Genomic DNA, 23,600 nt, shown 5'->3' on the forward strand with positions numbered 1-23,600 from the left:
GGGATGGATATGTATGCGGTATTTATGGATATGGAGAAAACACATGAAAGGGTTGATAGAGATGCTTTGTGGAAGGTTTTAAGAATATATGGCATGGGAGATAAGCTGCTAGAGGCAGAGAAGTTTCCATCAAGGGTGTAAGATGTGTGTATGAGTAAGAAGAGATGAGAGAAATTGGTTCCCAGTAAAGGTTGGTCTGCAGCAGGGATGTTCATTGGATAAAGTGGTGATGGAGGTAAATGCCAGATTTTTGGAGAAGGGGGCAAGTATGCAGTTTGTTGGGGATGAAAGGGCATGGTAGGTGAGTCAATTGTTTGCCGATGATACAGCACTGGTGGCTTATTTGAGTGAGAAACTCCAGAAGTTGGTGACTGAATATGGAAGAGGGTGTGAAAGAAGAAAGCTAAATGTGAATAAGAGAAAGGTTATTACGTTCAGTAGGGTTGAGGCCAAGTGAGTTGAGATGTAAGTTTGAATGGAGAAAAACTTGAGGAGGTGAAGTGTTTTAGATATCTGTGAATGGACTTGACAGCAAATGGAACCATAGAAGCATATGTGAGTCATAGAGTTGGGAAGAGTGCAAAGGTTCAGGGAGCAATAAAGAATGTGTGGAATGAGAGAACATTATCAAGGAGAGCCTAAATGGGTATGCTTGAGGGAATAGTAGTTCCAACAATATCATAAGGTTGCTAGGCATGGGCTGTAGATAGAATTGTGTGGAGAAGGTGAATGTGTTGGAAATTATATGTTTGGGGACAATATGTGGCGTAAGGTGGTTTGATCAAGAAAGTAATGAAAAGGTAAGAGAGAAGTATATGTTATTTATTATTTTATTTATTTCATTTTACTTTATTGCTGTCTCCTGCGTTAGTGAGGTTAGCGCAAGGAAACAGATGAAAGAATGGCCCAACCCACCTACATACATATGTATATACATACACGTCCACACACGCAGATATACATACCTATACATCTCATATACATATATATACACACACAGACATATACATATATACACATATATACTTCATACTGTCTGCCTTTATTCATTCCTATCGCCACCCCGCCACACAGGAAATAACAACCCCCTCCCCCCACATGTGTGCGAGGTAGCGCTAGGAAAAGACAACAAAGGCCACATTCATTCATACTCAGTCTCTAGCTGTCATGTAAAATGCACCGAAACCACAGCTCCAGAGAGAAGTGTGGTAATAAAAAGAGTGTGTTTGAGAGAGCAGAAAACAATGTTGAAATGGTTGGGACATATGGAGAGAATGAGAGGAAAGGTTGGCAAAGAGGATATATGTGCCAGAAGCGGAGAAAACAAGGAGAAACAGGAAAACAAACTGGAGGTTGAAGGATGGAGTGAAAAATATTGAGTGATAGGGGCCTGATCATGCAGGAGGGTGAGAGGTGTGCAAGGAATAGGGTAAACTGGAATGATGTGATATACCGGGGTCGTCATGCTGTCAATGGACTGAACCAAGGAATGTGGAATGTCTGGGGTAAACCATGGAGAGGACTGTGGGGCCTGCATGTGCATAGGGAGGTGTGGTTTCAGTACATTACACATGACAGCTAGAGACATAATGTTTTTTGTCTGCAGTGGGTTTGGATGGTATTACAGTGGAATTTATTAAAAAAGGGGGTGACTGTATTGTTGACTGGTTGGTAAGGTTATTTAATGTATGTATGATTCATGGTGAGGTGCCTGAGGACTGGCGGAATGCTCGCATACTGTCATTGTACAAAGGCAAAGGGGGTAAAAAAGAATGCTCAAATTAAAGAAGTATAAGTTTGTTGAGTATTCCTGGGAAATTATATGGGAGGGTATTGATTGAGAGGGTGAAGGGATGTACAAAGCATCAGATTAGGGAAGAGCAGTGTGGTTTCAGAAGTGGTAGAGGATGTGTGGATCAGGTGTTTGCTTTGAAGAATATATGTGAGAAATACTTGGAAAAGCAAATGGATTTGTATGTAGCATTTATGGATCTGGAGAAGGCATATGATAGAGTTGATAGAGATGCTCTGTGGAAGGTATTAAGAATATATGGTGTGGGAGGCAAGTTGTTAGAAGCAGTGAAAAGTTTTTATTGAGGATGTAAGGCATGTGTACGTGTAAGAAGAGAGGAAAGTGATTGGTTCTCAGTAAATGTAGGTTTGTGGCAGGGGTGCGTGTACTGTCTCCATGGTTGTTTAATTTGTTTATGGATGGGGTTGTTAGGGAGGTGAATGCAAGAGTTTTGGAAAGAGGGGCAAGTATGAAGTCTGTTCTGGATGAGAGAGCTTGGGAAGTGAGTCAGTTGTTGTTCGCTGATGATACAGCGCTGGTCGCTGATTCATGTGAGAAACTGCAGAAGCTGGTGACTGAGTTTGGTAAAGTGTGTGAAAGAAGAAAGATGAGAGTAAATGTGAAGAAGAGCAAGGTTATTAGGTTCAGTAGAGTTGAGGGTCATGGCATTCTGGAAGAGCAAAGAAAGAACAACCTTCCCTCAAGACAGCCTGAGGAACACTGAGGTGGTGCCCACACAATTAGAAAGACTAGTCTCAGTAACCATATTTAAGATGATTTCTCCCTGAGACTATCATATGCTTGGTATGCTTTCCCAAAAATAAGCCTATGCCATGTATTACCTCTGAAAATATATGGGAACCAGACAATGTTTTTTATGGGCACAGCATGTCTATGCTGGATGTTGTAATTGTCAATACTACTCCTTGAGAAATTCCAGAAAAAGTATACTCCTCTGACAAGTTCCACTTGCTATATCTTGAATTTTCTGTTAGATAAAAAAAATCTAATCCATTTAACTAAGTTATGTTCTTTATGTAAGCTATGTTTTGCTACTGATTCCACTACAGGATTAACAAGTATCTTGGGGTTGATGTGCTGTCAATGGACTGAAACAGGGCTTGGGAGTGGATAGGGAGCTGAGGTTTTGGTACATTACAAAGGACAGCTACAGAATTGATGAGAGCAGATGTGGTCCTTCTTCATCTGTTCTTGGCGCTACCTCTCCAAAATAATCTTATATCAGAAACCTTTAGTTTTGTAATATATATTTATCCCTGAGGATAGGGGAGAAAGAATACTTCCCACGTATTCCCTGCGTGTCGTAGAAGGCGACTAAAAGGGAAGGGAGCGGGGGGCTGGAAATCCTCCCCTCTCATTTTTTTTTAATTTTCCAAAAGAAGGAACAGAGAAGGGGGCCAGGTGAGGATATTCCCACAAAGGCCCAGTCCTCTGTTCTTAACGCTACCTCGCTAACGCGGGAAATGGCGAGTGGTTTGAAAGAAAGATCTAAAATAAGGATCTTATTGATCTGAATCTTAAAATCTGATATTTTGGTATGTAAGAGCTTAAACAATACACAAGTATATACAGTCATTATTTTAAATCTTTGTATTTACATCCATTCACCAAGTCTTCAGATACTGAGTACACAAACATTTCCTAGCTTTTAGTACATATGACTTTGACCAATAACAACCAACAATTAGCCATAAGTGAACTCTGTGCATGGTATTTTTGGACCTAGTTTGGTCAATGTGAACATTCAAGTAACAAAGATATTTTTGAGCATATGGACATTCTGTAGCATTTTTGTTTAACAGGCCTTGTAAATTTGATCTTTGACCCAAGGTGATTAAAGATTTCTCAGGTGTAGAACTTTGTATCAACTAGTGTCCATAGTAAAAGTTTGGTGAATATCCATTAACCAAATCATCACATACTGTGAGCACATGCATTTAGTACAATCTTAGTACATACAACATAATGACAAATGACAATAACATCCAAAACATGATTGGAAGCAAAACTTTGTATTTTCTTTTCAATTAGCCAAAATGACATTGGTAAAAACATGCTCCAATCTGTGGCCATCTCTGTTTATAATATACCTGAAACATAAGTTTGGTCCATAACCATTCACCTAGTTTTCAGACATTAAGTATACAATGATTTAGTAGCATTTTAGTACATATGACCTTGTGACTTTGATCTTTGATTCAAACCTCAAAAGCTTTATACGTAAGGTTTACGACTTTGAATGCAGAATATACAGTACATATTTTGGGCCATATCCAATCATCTAGTATTATCATGTACTGAAGCATTCAGTAAAATATCAGTACACAGGACCTTGTTTTGATCTTGAACTTTGATCCCAAGTAATTTAACTAATCAGGTGTAGGTCTTTGTATGCAGTATCTGTTGTTCAAGTCTGGTTTATATCCAAACATCCACTTATAAGATGAACTGTGTAAACAAACATTTGCTAACATTTTTAGCACTAAAGAACTTTTGAACTTGACCTATGACCGTACCCTCTAAAACTTCAGTCAGGTATGAAGAATTGCATACAGTACCTGTGGCAGGAGATGGGGTCATGCTCAGTCATCCAGTGCTGAGGTATCATCCACAAAATTATTTTGTAGCATTTTAGTACAAAAGAGCTTGTGACCTTAAACTCTGTCCCCAGACTCATAAACCCCATCAGTTGTAGTACTCTGTATGCAGTATCTGTGGTGCAAGTTTTTTGTCGATGTCCATCATTTAAATGTAAGACATGTACACAAGTTGAGTGGGATTTTAGCATACAAGACTTTGTAACCCTGACCTTTGACCCCCTGCCTGTAAAACTTATTGAGTGCAGAACTTTGTAAGCATTATCCATGATTCACGCATGGTCCATATCCTGTCAGTAAGTTATAACATATACAAGAGATCATAACATAGACAAATTTATGGATATCAACACATTAATATGTTCCTCTGCTCTGCTAACACATGGGGCACAAAAATCTTGAAAAGTTAAAAGGCTGCTGCACATGAATAAAAGGAAATCAAATAATCAAATGATCTCAGGAAAAAAATGAGTATGAATGCATCTGTGAATAAAAAGATCTTTGGATGAAGGATATAAAATGCAAAGGAGAGTTTCATGCCAGATGTGACTGGAGTCTGCAAAGGATTCTGCAATACCACTTTAACTTGTATGGTGATAAACAATTTACTGGATGAAATGAGATAAACATAGCCTTGCAGCACTGAAAAATTAGCAAGGATTTTTTTTTTTCTTTTTTTTTTTTTTCCACTGTCTCCTGCGTTTGCGAGGCAGTGCAAGGAAACAGACGAAAGAAATGGCCCAACCCACCCCCATACACATGTATATACATACGTCCACACACGCAAATATACATACCTACACAGCTTTCCATGGTTTCCCCGACGCTTCACATGCCCTGATTCAATCCACTGACAGCACGTCAACCCCGTTATACCATATCGATCCAATTCACTCTATTCCTTGCCCTCCTTTCACCCTCCTGCATGTTCAGGCCCCGATCACACAAAATCTTTTTCACTCCATCTTTCCACCTCCAATTTGGTCTCCCATTTCTCCTCATTCCCTCCACCTCAGACACATATATCCTCTTGGTCAATCTTTCCTCACTCATTCTCTCCATGTGCCCAAACCATTTCAAAACACTCTCTTCTGCTCTCTCAACCACGCTCTTTTTATTTCCACACATCTCTCTTACCCTTACGTTACTTACTTGCTCAAACCACCTCACACCACACATTGTCCTCAAACATCTCATTTCCAGCACATCCATCCTCCTGCGCACAACTCTATTCATAGCCCACGCCTCGCAACCATACAACATTGTTGGAACCACTATTCCTTCAAACATACCCATTTTTGCTTTCCGAGATAATGTTCTCGACTTCCACACATTCTTCAAGGCTCCCAGGATTTTCGCCCCCTCCCCCACCCTATGATCCACTTCCGCTTCCATGGTTCCATCCGCTGCCACATCCACTCCCAGATATCTAAAACACTTTACTTCCTCCAGTTTTTCTCCATTCAAACTTACCTCCCAGTTGACTTGACCCTCACCCCTACTGTACCTAATTACCTTGCTCTTATTCACATTTACTCTCAACTTTCTTCTTTCACACACTTTACCAAACTCAGTCACCACCTTCTGCAGTTTCTCACATGAATCAGCGACCAGCGCTGTATCATCAGCGAACAACAACTGACTCACTTCCCAAGCTCTCTCATCCCAAACAGACTTCATACTTGCCCCTCTTTCCAAAACTCTTGCATTCACCTCCCTAAGAACCCCATCCATAAACAAATTAAACAACCATGGAAACATCACACACCTCTGCTGCAAACCTACATTCACTGAGAACCAATCACTTTCCTCTCTTCCTACACGTACACATGCCTTACATCCTTGATTAAAACTTTTCACTGCTTCTAACAACTTGCCTCCCACACCATATATTCTTAATACCTTCCACAGAGCATTTCTATCAACTCTATCATATGTCTTCTCCAGATCCATAAATGCTACATACAAATCCATTTGCTTTTCTAAGTATTTCTCACATACATTCTTCAAAGCAAACACCTGATGCACACATTCTCTACCACTTCTGAAACCACACTGCTCTTCCCCAATCTGATGCTCTGTACACGCATTCAACCTCTCAATCAATACCCTCCCATATAATTTACCAGGAATCCTCAACTTTTTTTTTTTTTTTTTTCAAACTATTCGCCATTTCCCGCGTTAGCGAGGTAGCGTTAAGAACTGAGGACTGGGCCATTGAGGGAATATCCTCACCTGGCCCCCTTCTCTGTTCCTTCTTTTGGAAAATGAAAAAAAATTGAGAGGGGAGGATTTCCAGCCCCCCGCTCCCTCCCCTTTTAGTCGCCTTCTACGACACGCAGGGAATACGTGGGAAGTATTCTTTCTCCCCTATCCCCAAACTTATACCTCTGTAATTTGAGCACTCACTCTTATCCCCTTTGCCTTTGTACAATGGCACTATGCACGCATTCTGCCAATCCTCAGGCACCTCACCATGAGTCATACATACATTAAATAACCTTACCAACCAGTCAATAATACAGTCACCCCCTTTTTTAAAAATATGTAATGAAAATACATTTTAACAGAAACAAGTGCCCATAAGATAAACTTAATTAACTTGAAAAAGTTAACTGAACATCTAGGGTAACTAGAAGAATAAAATCATTTTCAACTTCCACCTAGTTTTGATGCAGTTTTGAAATACTGAAGAAAAAACTATTTCACAAACTTACATCATATGTCTTCCAGTGCTGACTAACTGCTGATTCTTAATCTGCATGACTAGCCTCAATATTTGCCTGCAAGAATAATAACATATCAAATAATATAGCTGTTGTAACTCTTCTTTGGTCAAGAACAAGATTTCTGACAATGAAACTCCACTTCTACAGGTAGTGGAGAATGTTTAACAGAAAAAAATGTAAGCAGCATTTAAAGATAAGAAAAAGCACATGATAAAGTGAATAAGAAAGCACTTTGGGAATTTTCTACTCAACTACACATGATTTGAGTTTGACATATGAATGCTGTTCAGAAATCTTATAACTGTACTGACACATGTGAGAGAGAAAATGTGGCGAGAATGAATAGTCTAAATAAAAAATGGGACTGCAGCAAATTTGAGTGATGTCATCTGTCACTTTGGTTATTTAAAGTTTCTATGGATGGAGCACTGAGGGAGATGTGAGAGAGTTGGACTGGTTGTGGTATGTTCACCACAGAGAAACCTAATAGAATCTACTACAGTTGCTGCAGGAATATAATGCTGTGTTGTTAGGTGTGTCACAGGAAGAGTTGGACAGAATGGTTGGCCAGTTCAATGATGTATTTAGGAAGAGGATGCTCAATGTGAATATGAATAAAAGTTTGACACAAGTGTTTGAAGGGGAAAGGAAATCAGAGTGTAAGATTAGTCTGCAAGGGGAAGAACTAGAAATCATAGATGAATTTAAATATCTGGGAATAAAGCATAACAATGATGATACTGGTAGCAGGAAAGCTGAAGCTGAAAGAAGAGTCATACAAAGGAGAAATATTGTGGATGCACAGACAGTGGAGGTGAATAAAGAAAAATCCAAGAGCACAATAAGCAAAAAGTGTGCATTAATGAATACTCGTGGTAGGCTGTTGACATCAGCCACTCAGGGTGGTATTACCATCCTGACTCAGAAGCATTAAAGTTGTGCTCAGAACCATTTTAAAGCCTCCATGTTAGGATCGCTGATCTTATCTGGTGTTATTAGAGCAGGACTACCTGGCTAGTCCTGCCATCTTATCCTTACAAGCATTACACACATTCAAATCTCGCTTATTTTCTTTACATAAGTTCTCTTACCATCTCCTGTCTGCACAACCATTTTTAGATGTAATCATTACAGAGTCCAACAAACTTATGCCTCTGGTCCCAGGCATCAAGGGTGCTAAGAATCTCCAGGTTCCCACCTGATTCTACGAGAGGGAGGGCTAAGACAGCAGCAGTAGCAGCCACTACCCATGACCTTGCCTCTTTTTTATTTACACCAACATTCATGGTCTGTCTTGGAACCTCTTTTCTGTTGACCATCATCTGTCTAGTACCTCTTCTAATATCTTACTTCTCATCCAGATCCAATTGTCTAATTATGTTCTCAGGAGCCCCTTTCTCATATCCAACTATAATTTTCACATGCAATTCCAGTTCAAAGGTGGTCTTAGTGCATATTCCAATATCAGCACACCTGTGGCATGCCATGAGAGCCTTGAGCACCCCAAACTATGATGTCATATGGCTCAAGATATGTCTCCCAGCTACCACGGCTTTCCTATGTTACACCTCCTGCTCTCCTCATTCTACAAATTCTATATCTTTCTTTTACTATATAAACCCCTGCCATGAGGCCGTGATATCCTCTCACGTGTAAGCCAAGATCTACCTAGATTTCAAGTCACCATAAGGGAATGGTTGAATTCCTCCTATACAGATTTTTTTCTAAGCCCTCATTGTTCTCCATTCTCAATGAACTAAAGTAAATTATCATCCATCCCATTCATATTCCTGACTGCTGTGACCACTGTCCTAATATTCTAGATGTTTTCTTTTATCATTCATGCTGTAGCTACACAATCTTGCCTCTAACTGGTTCATCTGACCATACTTTCATAAATGTATTTATCTTAATGGTATCTCCACTTCTAGAAACCCCTTCTAAATGTAAATACTGGCACCAAAAGAAAGCTGATTGGAATAAGTTAAGAGAAGTATTTTCTGATTTCCCTTAAGTAAATTACTGTCTCTTATGTGGTGATATTTGTCTCCAACAAACACATAGCAGAGAATTTTGTTGTAGGAATGGAAGCATTTATACCCCTATTCATCCAAGAACAACTCGTTCTCCAATACATGGTTCAACCGTTCCTGTTCTGAGGCCATTCAGGCAAGGGAACAAGCATATCAGGTTTGCAGAAGCTCTTCTTTCCCCAACTTCCGTTCAGCATTTATTACAGCTCGTAATGACTGCAAGTACATTATCCATGATTCCTTGACTCCCATTCAGCAAATATAAAAGCCTGTAATGACAGCAAGTACATTATATATGAGGCAAAGCATTCCTCTAATCAAAGGACGTGCGATAACCTCTCCTTCTCATTTACTGATTTGTCTATTCTGGTCTTTAGCCAAGGACATTGCCAACAGCAACTGTTGCTCTACCTTTACTTTACTTTTCTGTTCTGATGGGACGATAGCTGTTTCTCTCATAGACAGAGCAACTCTCTCTAGTTTTCATTTCTCCTCTAACTCTACCTTGGATGATAGCAATATTCCTTCACACCCTGATGCCCCTCTTACTGATCATATGCACCTCCCTATATTCTCTTATTTAAACGTCAAAAAATGCTCTTCATTCTGGATACAAGCAAAGCTTATGGAACTGATGGCAATCATCCACATATAATGAAAGAGTGTGCCTCTGAACTTGCACCTGTGCTTGCTCGTCTATTCTGTTTCTATTTAAAAACTAGAACTTTTCTTCTAGAAAGCATGTATTGGTACATCAGTATCAAAGAAGGGTGACCATTCTAATCCCTTCAGATGCTTTGTAATCTACTATTTCTAGTTCTTGAATCCCTCTTCAACTTCCATATCCTCAGACATTTTGAATCTCTTAGTCTTCTCTATTATCACCAGCATGGCTTCTGTAAAACAAGATCCACTAGTGAAATTCTTTCCTGCTTTAATAATGTCTGGTCAGCATCCCTGAAACATTTTGTGATATCCTTTGTAGTTGCCCTTTATATATCCAAGGCTTTCGACAAGGTGTGACATTGGGGCCTCATCTCTAAACCCCCTTCTTTTGGCTTCCTTCCCTCACTTTGTTCCATCATATCTAGCTTCCTCTATGGCTGATCTATTTCCATGGATCTTGATGAATCAACCTTTCCCCCTTTCTTCATCAACAGCAGTGTTCCTCAAGGTTCTGGCCTGTCTCCTACACTTTCTCCCCTTTTTATCAATGAGTTCCTTTCTCCTACAAATAACTAAATTCACTCATATGCTGATGACTCAACATGGCATTCCTTCACATCCTTCAATGCTGCTCCCTCTCTTACTTGACTCTGTCATACACTTTCTCCAGATCCATAAAAGTTGCATACAACTTCTTAACTGTTGCTAAATACTTTTCCATGGTCATTTCCACCACAAAAATCTGATCCATACATCCCATACCTTTCCTAAAACCCCGTTGCTCCTCACTTATTTTGCATTCAGTCACTTCCATCACTCTAATAGTCAACATTCTTGCACACACTTTTCTTGGTATACTTAATAGACTCATCCCCCTTTAAGTGCTACATATATCCTTAGCATCTTTTCCTTTGACTAAAGAAACAATAATGTTTTTCCCAATCTTCAGGCACAACCTTCTTTCCATGCTAAACTACATATCAGATGCATCCATTCTATCCCACTTTCTCCTCCATACTTCAGCATTTCAGCCATAATCCCATCCATTCCAGGTGCCGTTCTTATCTTCAGCCTCATTACTGCCCTTCTTTCCTCCCTTTTTGCTTTAGGCTCTTGTACTTGTAGCCTCTTCCTTCCATGCCCATTCACATAACAACTGCTTCCTCATCTTCCCCCATATTCATCAGTTTTTCAAAATACTCTTTCCATCTTCCTTGCACTTCCTCCTTTTGATTCAACAACCCCCTTCCCATACTTCTCACATTAACATTTCCACTCTTACATCCACCTCTTTCCTTTTTCACCTCCTTCCAGAATAATTTCTTAATATCAGGAAACTTTTCACTGAACTATCTTCCTAAACTTTCATCCACTCTTTCTTTCCTTTCCTCTATCAGCTTCTCAACATTCCACTTACACAACACATTTTACATTCATCCCTACTCTTTTGCTGAACTGCCACTGGTACATTCCTTTCGAGAAATCTATCATATGCCTTTTTCTTCTCTTCTACAGGATTTCTAACCTATTCCATTCAGCATGCATTGCCCTTTCTATTCCTATATCTTATGATTCTACATCCAACTACTAATACAAACTTTAATAGTATTTCTCTAAACATATTAAACAAATTCACACATGACTGCATCCCTACATTCACTGCACTTCCACCTAAGCTTTCAGTTACCCTCCTTTCATACCCCTTCCAGCACTTTTTCTGATTCATCTTCTTGCCAAAACATTTACCTCTCCATACCTGCACCTTCTTGATCCATGATGATTACATTTTTCTTATAAAAAAAGAGGTCCTTATATGAGATCTTCATTGGTTCTGCATATTTCTAAATCAGTTTTACCTACTTTTACATCAGATAACCTACATCTTCCCTATTAGGCTTAACTAATCTAACAGCAGCAAATGCACAACATGAAAAAACCCTCTGGAGAGCTAGTTTGAAACACAACCACAATAAATACATATTAAATGGAGAGTAAATGTCAGCTGCTCTGAAAAGTTAGGTGAAGTTTTCATGGGTTCTGATGATCTCTAAAAAGTATCATCTGCATTAATGTTAATCTGCTGTATCCTTCAGAGTAGGCAGAGGCTATCCATCAAAAGTGAAAATGCAATACATAAGCAGAGGAAAAAAGGAAACAAATTGAAAACTCATTTTACAAGACTATTCAAGAAAAAAGACTGAGTGAAAACCATCAATATAGAAAGTATATCTTTCTTTCAAACTATCCGCCATTTCCCGCGTTAGCAAGGTAGCGTTAAGAACAGAGCACTGGGCCTCTGACGGAATATCCTCACCTGGCCCCCTTCTCTGTTCCTTCTTTTGGAAAATTAAAAAAAAACAAGAGGGGAAGATTTCTAGCCCCTTGCTCCCTCCCCTTTTACTCGCCTTCTACGAAATGCAGGGAATACGTGGAAAGTATTCTTTCTCCCCTATCCCCAGGGATAATAGAAAGTATATATGTTAGAAGCAGTGAAAAGTTTTTATCGAAGATGTAAGGCATGTGTATGTGTAGGAAGAGAGGAAAGTGATTGGTTCTCAGTGAATGTAGGTTTGCGGCAGGGGTGTGTGATGTCTCCATGGTTGTTTAATTTGTTTATGGATGGGGTTGTTAGGGAGGTGAATGCAAGAGTTTTGGAGAGAGGGGCAAGTATGAAGTCTGTTGGGGATGAGAGAGCTTAGGAAGTGAGTCAGTTGTTGTTCGCTGATGATACAGCGCTGGTGGCTGATTCATGTAAGAAACTGCAGAAGCTGGTGACTGAGTTTGGTAAAGTGTGTGAAAGAAGAAAGTTAAGAGTAAATGTGAATAAGAGCAAGGTTATTAGGTACAGTAGGGTTGAGGGTCAAGTCAATTGGGAGGTAAGTTTGAATGGAGAAAAACTGGAGGAAGTAAAGTGTTTTAGATATCTGGGAATGGATCTGGCAGCGGATGGAACCATGGAAGCGGAAGTAGATCATAGGGTGGGGGAGGGGCGAAAATCTTGGGAGCCTTGAAGAATGTGTGGAAGTCAAGAACATTATCTCGGAAAGCAAAAATGGCTATGTTTGAAGGAATAGTGGTTCCAACAATGTTGTATGGTTGCGAGGCATGGGCTATGGATAGAGTTGTGCACAGGAGGATGGATGTGCTGGAAATGAGATGTTTGAGGACAATGTGTGGTGTGAGGTGGTTCGATCGAGTAAGTAACGTAAGGGTAAGAGAGATGTGTGGAAATAAAAAGAGCGTGGTTGAGAGAGCAGAAGAGGGTGTTTTGAAATGATTTGGGCACATGGAGAGAATGAGTGAGGAAAGATTGACCAAGAGGATATATGTGTCGGAGGTGGAGGGAACGAGGAGAAGTGGGACACCAAATTGGAGGTGGAAAGATGGAGTGAAAAAGATTTTGTGTGATCGGGGCCTGAACATGCAAGGAGGGCAAGGAATAGAGTGAATTGGAGCGATGTGGTATACAGGGGTTGACGTGCTGTCAGTGGATTGAGTCGGGGCATGTGAAGCGTCTGGGGTAAACCATGGAAAGCTGTGTAGGTATGTATATTTGCGTGTGTGGACGTGTGTATGTACATGTGTATGGGGGGGGGGTTGGGCCATTTCTTTCGTCTGTTTCCTTGCGCTACCTCGCAAACGCGGGAGACAGCGACAAAGTATAAAAAAAAAAAAATATATATATATATATATATATATATATATATATATATATATATATATATATACTGAAAGTTGATGGAGAGAGATGGGTGATTATTGATGCATATGCACCTGGGCACGAGAAGAAAGATCATGAGAGGCAAGTGTTTTGGGAGCAGCTGAAGGAGCATGTTAGTGGTTTTGATGCACGAGACCGGGTTATAGTGATGGGTGATTTGAATGCAAAGGTGAGTAATGTGGCAGTTGAGGGAATAATTGGTATACATGGGGTGTTCAGTGATGTAAATGGAAATGGTGAAGAGCTTGTAGATTTATGTGCTGAAAAAGGACCGGTGACTGGGAATACCTGGTTTTAAAAGCAAGAAATACATAAGTATACGTACGTAAGTAGGAGAGATGGCCAGAGAGCGTTATTGGATTACGTGTTAATTGACAGGCGCGCGAAAGAGAGACTTGGATGTTAATGTGCTGAGAGGTGCAACTGGAGGGATGTCTGATCATTATCTTGTGGAGGCTAAGGTGAAGATTTGTATGGGTTATCAGAAAAGAAGAGTGAATGTTGGGGTGAAGAGGGTGGTGAGAGTAAGTGAGCTTGGGAAGGAGACTTGTGTGAGGAAGTACCAGGAGAGACTGAGTACAGAATGGAAAAAGGTGAGAACAATGGAAGTAAGGGGAGTGGGGGAGGAATGGGATGTATTTAGGGAATCAGTGATGGATTGCGCAAAAGATGCTTGTGACATGAGAAGAGTGGGAGGTGGGTTGATTAGAAAGGGTAGTGAGTGGTGGGATGAAGAAGTAAGATTATTAGTGAAAGAGAAGAGAGAGGCATTTGGACGATTTTTGCAGGGAAAAAATGCAATTGAGTGGTAGATGTATAAAAGAAAGAGACAGGTCAAGAGAAAGGTGCAAGAGGTGAAAAAGAGGGCAAATGAGAGTTGGGGTGAGAGAGTATCATTAAATTTTAGGGAGAATAAAAAGATGTTCTGGAAGGAGATAAATAAAGTACGTAAGACAAGGGAGCAAATGGGAACTTCAGTGAAGGGCGCAAATGAGGAGGTGATAACAAGTAGTGGTGATGTGAAAAGGAGATGGAGTGAGTATTTTGAAGGTTTGTTGAATGTGTTTGATGATAGAGTGGCAGATAAAGGGTGTTTTGGTCGAGGTGGTGTGCAAAGTGAGAGGGTTGGAGAAAATGATCTGGTAAACAGAGAAGAGGTAGTAAAAGCTTTGCGGAAGATGAAAGCTGGCAATGCAGCAGGTTTGGATGGTATTGCAGTGGAATTTATTAAAAAAGGGGGTGAATGTACTGTTGACTGGTTGGTAAGGTTATTTAATGTATGTATTATTCATGGTGAGGTGCCTGAGGATTGGCGGAATGAGTGCATAGTGACATTGTACAAAGGCAAAGGGGATAAGAGTGAGTGCTTAAATTACAGAGGTATAAGTTTGTTGAGTATTCCTGGTAAATTATATGGGAGGGTACTGATTGAGAGGGTGAAGGCGTGTACAGAGCATCAGATTGGGGAAGAGCAGTGTGGTTTCAGAAGTGGTAGAGGATGTGTGGATCAGGTGTTTGCTTTGAAGAATGTATGTGAGAAATACTTAGAAAAACAAATGGATTTGTATGTAGCATTTATGGATCTGGACAAGGCATATGATAGAGTTGATAGAGATGCTCTGTGGAAGGTATTAAGAATATATGGTGTGGGAGGCAAGTTGTTAGAAGCAGTGAAAAGTTTTTATCGAGATGTAAGGCATGTGTATGTGTAGGAAGAGAGGAAGTGATTGGTTCTCAGTGAATGTAGGTTTGCGGCAGGGGTGTGTGATGTCTCCATGGTTGTTTAATTTGTTTATGGATGGGGTTGTTAGGGAGGTGAATGCAAGAGTTTTGGAGAGAGGGGCAAGTATGAAGTCTGTTGGGGATGAGAGAGCTTAGGAAGTGAGTCAGTTGTTGTTCGCTGATGATACAGCGCTGGTGGCTGATTCATGTAAGAAACTGCAGAAGCTGGTGACTGAGTTTGGTAAAGTGTGTGAAAGAAGAAAGTTAAGAGTAAATGTGAATAAGAGCAAGGTTATTAGGTACAGTAGGGTTGAGGGTCAAGTCAATTGGGAGGTAAGTTTGAATGGAGAAAAACTGGAGGAAGTAAAGTGTTTTAGATATCTGGGAATGGATCTGGCAGCGGATGGAACCATGGAAGCGGAAGTAGATCATAGGGTGGGGGAGGGGCGAAAATCTTGGGAGCCTTGAAGAATGTGTGGAAGTCGAGAACATTATCTCGGAAAGCAAAAATGGCTATGTTTGAAGGAATAGTGGTTCCAACAATGTTGTATGGTTGCGAGGCATGGGCTATGGATAGAGTTGTGCACAGGAGGATGGATGTGCTGGAAATGAGATGTTTGAGGACAATGTGTGGTGTGAGGTGGTTCGATCGAGTAAGTAACGTAAGGGTAAGAGAGATGTGTGGAAATAAAAAGAGCGTGGTTGAGAGAGCAGAAGAGGGTGTTTTGAAATGATTTGGGCACATGGAGAGAATGAGTGAGGAAAGATTGACCAAGAGGATATATGTGTCGGAGGTGGAGGGAACGAGGAGAAGTGGGACACCAAATTGGAGGTGGAAAGATGGAGTGAAAAAGATTTTGTGTGATCGGGGCCTGAACATGCAAGGAGGGCAAGGAATAGAGTGAATTGGAGCGATGTGGTATACAGGGGTTGACGTGCTGTCAGTGGATTGAGTCGGGGCATGTGAAGCGTCTGGGGTAAACCATGGAAAGCTGTGTAGGTATGTATATTTGCGTGTGTGGACGTGTGTATGTACATGTGTATGGGGGGGGGGTTGGGCCATTTCTTTCGTCTGTTTCCTTGCGCTACCTCGCAAACGCGGGAGACAGCGACAAAGTATAAAAAAAAAAAAATATATATATATATATATATATATATATATATATATATATATATATATATATACTGAAAGTTGATGGAGAGAGATGGGTGATTATTGATGCATATGCACCTGGGCACGAGAAGAAAGATCATGAGAGGCAAGTGTTTTGGGAGCAGCTGAAGGAGCATGTTAGTGGTTTTGATGCACGAGACCGGGTTATAGTGATGGGTGATTTGAATGCAAAGGTGAGTAATGTGGCAGTTGAGGGAATAATTGGTATACATGGGGTGTTCAGTGATGTAAATGGAAATGGTGAAGAGCTTGTAGATTTATGTGCTGAAAAAGGACCGGTGACTGGGAATACCTGGTTTTAAAAGCAAGAAATACATAAGTATACGTACGTAAGTAGGAGAGATGGCCAGAGAGCGTTATTGGATTACGTGTTAATTGACAGGCGCGCGAAAGAGAGACTTGGATGTTAATGTGCTGAGAGGTGCAACTGGAGGGATGTCTGATCATTATCTTGTGGAGGCTAAGGTGAAGATTTGTATGGGTTATCAGAAAAGAAGAGTGAATGTTGGGGTGAAGAGGGTGGTGAGAGTAAGTGAGCTTGGGAAGGAGACTTGTGTGAGGAAGTACCAGGAGAGACTGAGTACAGAATGGAAAAAGGTGAGAACAATGGAAGTAAGGGGAGTGGGGGAGGAATGGGATGTATTTAGGGAATCAGTGATGGATTGCGCAAAAGATGCTTGTGACATGAGAAGAGTGGGAGGTGGGTTGATTAGAAAGGGTAGTGAGTGGTGGGATGAAGAAGTAAGATTATTAGTGAAAGAGAAGAGAGAGGCATTTGGACGATTTTTGCAGGGAAAAAATGCAATTGAGTGGTAGATGTATAAAAGAAAGAGACAGGTCAAGAGAAAGGTGCAAGAGGTGAAAAAGAGGGCAAATGAGAGTTGGGGTGAGAGAGTATCATTAAATTTTAGGGAGAATAAAAAGATGTTCTGGAAGGAGATAAATAAAGTACGTAAGACAAGGGAGCAAATGGGAACTTCAGTGAAGGGCGCAAATGAGGAGGTGATAACAAGTAGTGGTGATGTGAAAAGGAGATGGAGTGAGTATTTTGAAGGTTTGTTGAATGTGTTTGATGATAGAGTGGCAGATAAAGGGTGTTTTGGTCGAGGTGGTGTGCAAAGTGAGAGGGTTGGAGAAAATGATCTGGTAAACAGAGAAGAGGTAGTAAAAGCTTTGCGGAAGATGAAAGCTGGCAATGCAGCAGGTTTGGATGGTATTGCAGTGGAATTTATTAAAAAAGGGGGTGAATGTACTGTTGACTGGTTGGTAAGGTTATTTAATGTATGTATTATTCATGGTGAGGTGCCTGAGGATTGGCGGAATGAGTGCATAGTGACATTGTACAAAGGCAAAGGGGATAAGAGTGAGTGCTTAAATTACAGAGGTATAAGTTTGTTGAGTATTCCTGGTAAATTATATGGGAGGGTACTGATTGAGAGGGTGAAGGCGTGTACAGAGCATCAGATTGGGGAAGAGCAGTGTGGTTTCAGAAGTGGTAGAGGATGTGTGGATCAGGTGTTTGCTTTGAAGAATGTATGTGAGAAATACTTAGAAAAACAAATGGATTTGTATGTAGCATTTATGGATCTGGACAAGGCATATGATAGAGTTGATAGAGATGCTCTGTGGAAGGTATTAAGAATATATGGTGTGGGAGGCAAGTTGTTAGAAGCAGTGAAAAGTTTTTATCGAGGATGTAAGGCATGTGTACGTGTGGGAGGAGAGGAAGGTGATTGGTTCTCAGTGAATGTAGGTTTGCGGCAGGGGTGTGTGATGTCTCCATGGTTGTTTAATTTGTTTATGGATGGGGTTGTTAGGGAGGTGAATGCAGGAGTTTTGGAAAGAGGGGCAAGTATGAAGTCTGTTGGGGATGAGAGAGCTTGGGAAGTGAGTCAGTTGTTGTTCGCTGATGATACAGCGCTGGTGGCTGATTCATGTGAGAAACTGCAGAAGCTGATGACTGAGTTTGGTAAAGTGTGTGAAAGAAGAAAGTTAAGAGTAAATGTGAATAAGAGCAAGGTTATTAGGTACAGTAGGGTTGAGGGTCAATTCAATTGGGAGGTGAGTTTGAATGGAGAAAAACTGGAGGAAGTGAAGTGTTTTAGATATCTGGGAGTGGATCTGGCAGCGGATGGAACCATGGAAGCGGAAGTGGATCATAGGGTGGGAGAGGGGGCGAAAATTCTGGGAGCCTTGAAGAATGTGTGGAAGTCGAGAACATTATCTCGGAAAGCAAAAATGGGTATGTTTGAAGGAATAGTGCTTCCAACAATGTTGTATGGTTGCGAGGCGTGGGCTATGGATAGAGTTGTGCACAGGAGGATGGATGTGCTGGAAATGAGATGTTTGAGGACAATGTGTGGTGTGAGGTGGTTTGATCGAGTAAGTAACGTAAGGGTAAGAGAGATGTGTGGAAATAAAAAGAGCGTGGTTGAGAGAGCAGAAGAGGGTGTTTTGAAATGGTTCGGGCACATGGAGAGAATGAGTGAGGAAAGATTGACCAAGAGAATATATGTGTCGGAGGTGGAGGGAACGAGGAGAAGAGGGAGACCAAATTGGAGGTGGAAAGATGGAGTGAAAAAGATTTTGTGTGATCGGGGCCTGAACATGCAGGAGGGTGAAAGGAGGGCAAGGAATAGAGTGAATTGGAGCAATGTGGTATACCGGGGTTGACGTGCTGTCAGTGGATTGAATCAAGGCATGTGAAGTGACTGGGGTAAACCATGGAAAGCTGTGTAGGTATGTATATTTGCGTGTGTGGACGTATGTATATACATGTGTATGGGGGTGGGTTGGGCCATTTCTTTCGTCTGTTTCCTTGCGCTACCTCGCAAATGCGGGAGACAGCGACAAAGTATAATAAAAAAATAAAAAAATAATATATATATATATATATATATATATATATATATATATATATATATATATATATATATATATATATACACAAATATGCCGGCAAGGCAGCAGGTTTGGATGGTATTGCAGTGGAATTTATTAAAAAAGGGGGTGACTGTATTGTTGACTGGTTGGTAAGGTTATTTAATGTATGTATGACTCATGGTGAGGTGCCTGAGGATTGGCGAAATGCGTGCATAGTGCCATTGTACAAAGGCAAAGGGGATAAAACTGAGCGCTCAAATTACAGAGGTATATGTTTGTTGAGTATTCCTGGTAAATTATATGGGAGGGTATTGATTGAGAGGTGAAGGCATGTACAGAGCATCAGATTGGGGAAGAGCAGTGTGGTTTCAGAAGTGGTAGAGGATGTGTGGATCAGGTGTTTGCTATGAAGAATGTATGTGAGAAATACTTAGAAAAGCAAATGGATTTGTATGTAGCATTTATGGATCTGAAGAAGGCATATGATAGAGTTGATAGAGATGCTCTGTGGAAGGTATTAAGAACATATGGTGTGGGAGGAAAGTTGTTAGAAGCAGTAAAAAGTTTTTATCGAGGATGTAAGGCATGTGTACGTGTAGGAAGAGAGGAAAGTGATTGGTTCTCAGTGAATGTAAGTTTGCGGCAGGGGTGTGTGATGTCTCCATGGTTGTTTACTTTGTTCATGGATGGGGTTGTTAGGGAGGTGAATGCAAGAGTTTTGGAAAGAGGGGCAAGTATGCAGTCTGTTGTGGATGAGAGAGCATGGGAAGTGAGTCAGTTGTTGTTCGCTGATGATACAGCGCTGGTGGGTGATTCGTGTGAGAAACTGCAGAAGCCGGTGACTGAGTTTGGTAAAGTGTGTGAAAGAAGAAAGCTGAGAGTAAATGTGAATAATAGCAAGGTTATTAGGCACAGTAGGGTTGAGGGACGAGTCCACTGGGAGGCAAATTTGAATGGAGAAAAACTGGAGGAAGTGAAGTGTTTTAGACATCTGGGAGTGGATTTGGCAGCGGATGGAACCATGGAAGCGGAAGTGAATCATAGGGTGGGGGAGGGGGCGAAAGTTCTGGGAGTGTTGAAGAATGTGCGGAAGTCGAGAACATTATCTCAGAAAGCAAAAATGGGTATGTTTGAAGAAATAGTGGTTCCAACAATGTTATATGGTTGCGAATCGTGGGCTATAGATAGAGTTGTGCTAAGGAGGGTGGATGTGCTGGAAATGAGATGTTTGAGGACAATATGTGGTGTGAGGTGGTTTGATCGAGTAAGTAATAATAGGGTAAGAGAGATGTGTGGTAGTAAAAAGAGTGTGATTGAGAGAGCAGAAGAGGGTGTTTTGAAATGGTTTGGTTACATGGAGAGAATGAGTGAGAAAAGATTGACCAAGAGGATATATGTGTCAGAGGTGGAGGGAACGAGGAGAAATGGGAGACCAAATTGGAGGTGGAAAGATGGAGTGAAAAAGATTTTGAGTGATTGGGGCCTGAACATGCAGGAGGGTGAAAGGCGTGCAAGGAATAGAGTAAATTAGAAAGATGTGGTATACTGGGGTCAACGTGCTGTCAATGGATTGAACCAGGGCATGTGAAGCGTCTGGGGTAAACCATGGAAAGTTCTGTGGGGCATGGATGTGGAAAGGGAGCTGTGGTTTCAGTGCATTATTACATGACAGCTAGAGACTGAGTGTGAATGAATGTGGCCTTTGTTGTCTTTTCCTAGCACTACCTCGCACACATGATGGGGAAGGGTGTTTTTATTTCATGTGTGGTGGGGTGGCGACGGGAATGAATAAAGGCAGACAGTATGAATTGTGTACATGTGTATATACGTATATGTCTGTGTGTGTACACATTGAGATGTATAGGTATGTACATTTGCATGTGTGGACGTGTATGTATATACATGTGTATGTGGGTGGGTTGGGCCATTCTTTTGTCTGTTTCCTTGCGCTACCTCGCTAACGCGGGAGACAGCGACAAAGCAAAATAATAATAAATATATATACTTGATCGCCATGTCCAGTGTCAGTGAGGTAGCGCCGGGAAACAGACGAAGAATGGCCCATCAACTCATATACACATATATATACATAAATGCCCATACACGCACATATACACACATATACAAATCAACATATGGATACATATGCACATCAATATATACATACAAATACACTGACATATACATATATACACATGAGCATACTTGCTTGCCTTCATCCATTCCTGGCCCTATCCCATCCCACAAGAAACAGCATCACTACCCCCTACTTCAGTGAGGTAGCGCCAGGAAAACAGACAAAATAAAAGACCATGTTCGTTCACGCTCAATCTCTAGCTGTCATGTGTAATGCACCGAAACCACAGCTCCCTGTGCTTATAAACACTAAATCAAACAGAGATGTATACACGATGGCCAAGCATCATCCAACGACAAGCTTGCTCAGAATGGTGGTGATTTGTTAACAGAATATACAGCAGTACCTGCAAATATGCTGTTATATGAAGTACAAAGCAACAATACTTCACTGTATGCAGAGTTTTCTCATACGATATTATCCTCAAAGACAGCCAGGACAGGGCCTGAGAGCAAAAGGTATCCTCAGTTCAATGTCATTCTTAAAAATTACTCATTACTTACTTGCGATTCCTAATGGAAACATCTCTACCCCATAATACTAAATCTTCTTCGGTCAATTGCTGAAAAAAGAAGCATAAAGTTAGTCAACAACATTAAATATCATTGATAAATTAGCTTACAAGAGCACATAGCACACAGAAAATGTTTTTTACGATAGTTTGCCTGATGAAGTATGATATTCTGCATGAGGTTATTCATTATACTTAATCGCTGTCTCCCACGTCAGAGAGAAAGCACAAGGAAACAGACATGGAATGGCCCAACCCACCCATGTACACATGTATATACATAAACGCCAATACGTGCATATATACATACCTAACATTTTAACACATACATACACATACACACACAGACATATACATATATACACATGTACATATTCATACTTGCTGCCTTCATCCATTACCGTCGCCACCCCACCTCACATGAAATAGCATGCCCTTACCAGAGAGGTAGCATCAGGAAAAGACAAAAAAATGCACCACATTCATTCACACTCCGTCTCTAGCTGTCATGTGTAATGCACCAAGACCACAGCTCCCTTTCTACATCCAGGCCCCACAGACATTTCCATGGTTTACCCCAGACGCTTCACATGCCCTGGTTCAATCCACTGACAGCACATTGATCCCAGTATACCACATTGTTCCAATTCACTCTATTCCTTGCACCCATTTCGCCCTCCTTTATGTTCAGGCCCCAATCGCTCAAAAGCTTTTTCCCTCCATCTTTCTACCTCCAATTTGGTCACCTGCTTCTCCCTCTTCCCTCCACCTCTGACACATATATCCTCTTTGTCAATATTTTCTCACTCATGTGTCCAAACCATTTCAACACACCCTCTTCTGCTTTCTCAGCCACACTCTTTTTATTGCTGCACATCTCTCTTACCTTTCCATACTTACTCGATCAAACCACCTCACACCACATATTGTCCTTAAACATCTCATTTCCAACACATCCACCCTCCTCTGCACAACCCTATTTATAACCCATACCTCACAACCATATAACATTGTTCGAACCACTATTCCTTCAAACATCCCCATTTTTGATCTCCAAGATAACTTTATCGCCTTCCACACATTCTTCAATGCTCCCAGAACCTTTGCCCCCTCCCCACCCTGTGACTCACCTATGCTTTCATGGTTCCATCCACTGCTAAGTCCACTCTCAGATATCTAAACACTTCACTTTCTCCAGTTTTTCTCCATTCAAATTTACTTCCCAATTAACTCGTCCCTCAACCCTACTGAACCTAATAACCTTGCTCTTATTCACACTTGCTCGCAACTTCCTTCTTTCACACACTTTACCAAACTCAGTCACCAATTTCTGCACTTTCTCACCCGAATCAGCCACAGGCGCTGCATCATCAGCAAACAACAACTGACTCACTTCCCAAGCTCTCTCATCCACAACAGACTGCACACTTGCTCCTCTCTCCAAAACTCTTGCATTCACCTCCATAACCACCTTATCCATAAGCAAATATAACAACAATGGAGACACCATGCACCCCTGCTGCAAACCGACATTCACTAGAAACCAATCACTTTCCTCTCTTCATATTCATACACATGCCTTACATCCTCGATAAAAACTTTTCACTGCTTCTA

General features: G+C 41.0%; 1 protein-coding gene across 7 annotated transcripts in view; it reads right to left on the reverse strand.

The window, feature by feature from the left end:
* Positions 1-23,600, reverse strand: part of LOC139761740 (uncharacterized) — a 313,003-nt gene that overhangs the window by 215,219 nt on the left and 74,184 nt on the right. For 6 of the 7 annotated variants that reach the window (XM_071686163.1, XM_071686174.1, XM_071686198.1 and 3 more), the window contains 2 exons: positions 21,979-22,037; positions 7,128-7,193 (listed from right to left, as the gene is read on the reverse strand). In XM_071686163.1, coding sequence (XP_071542264.1) covers positions 7,128-7,193; positions 21,979-22,037 — 125 coding nt within the window. The remainder of the gene's footprint in view (positions 1-7,127; positions 7,194-21,978; positions 22,038-23,600) is intronic. The other variant, XM_071686205.1, reaches the window with a different exon arrangement.

This window comes from Panulirus ornatus, chromosome 3 (assembly GCF_036320965.1).
Source record: "Panulirus ornatus isolate Po-2019 chromosome 3, ASM3632096v1, whole genome shotgun sequence".
NCBI lineage: Eukaryota > Metazoa > Arthropoda > Malacostraca > Decapoda > Palinuridae > Panulirus > Panulirus ornatus.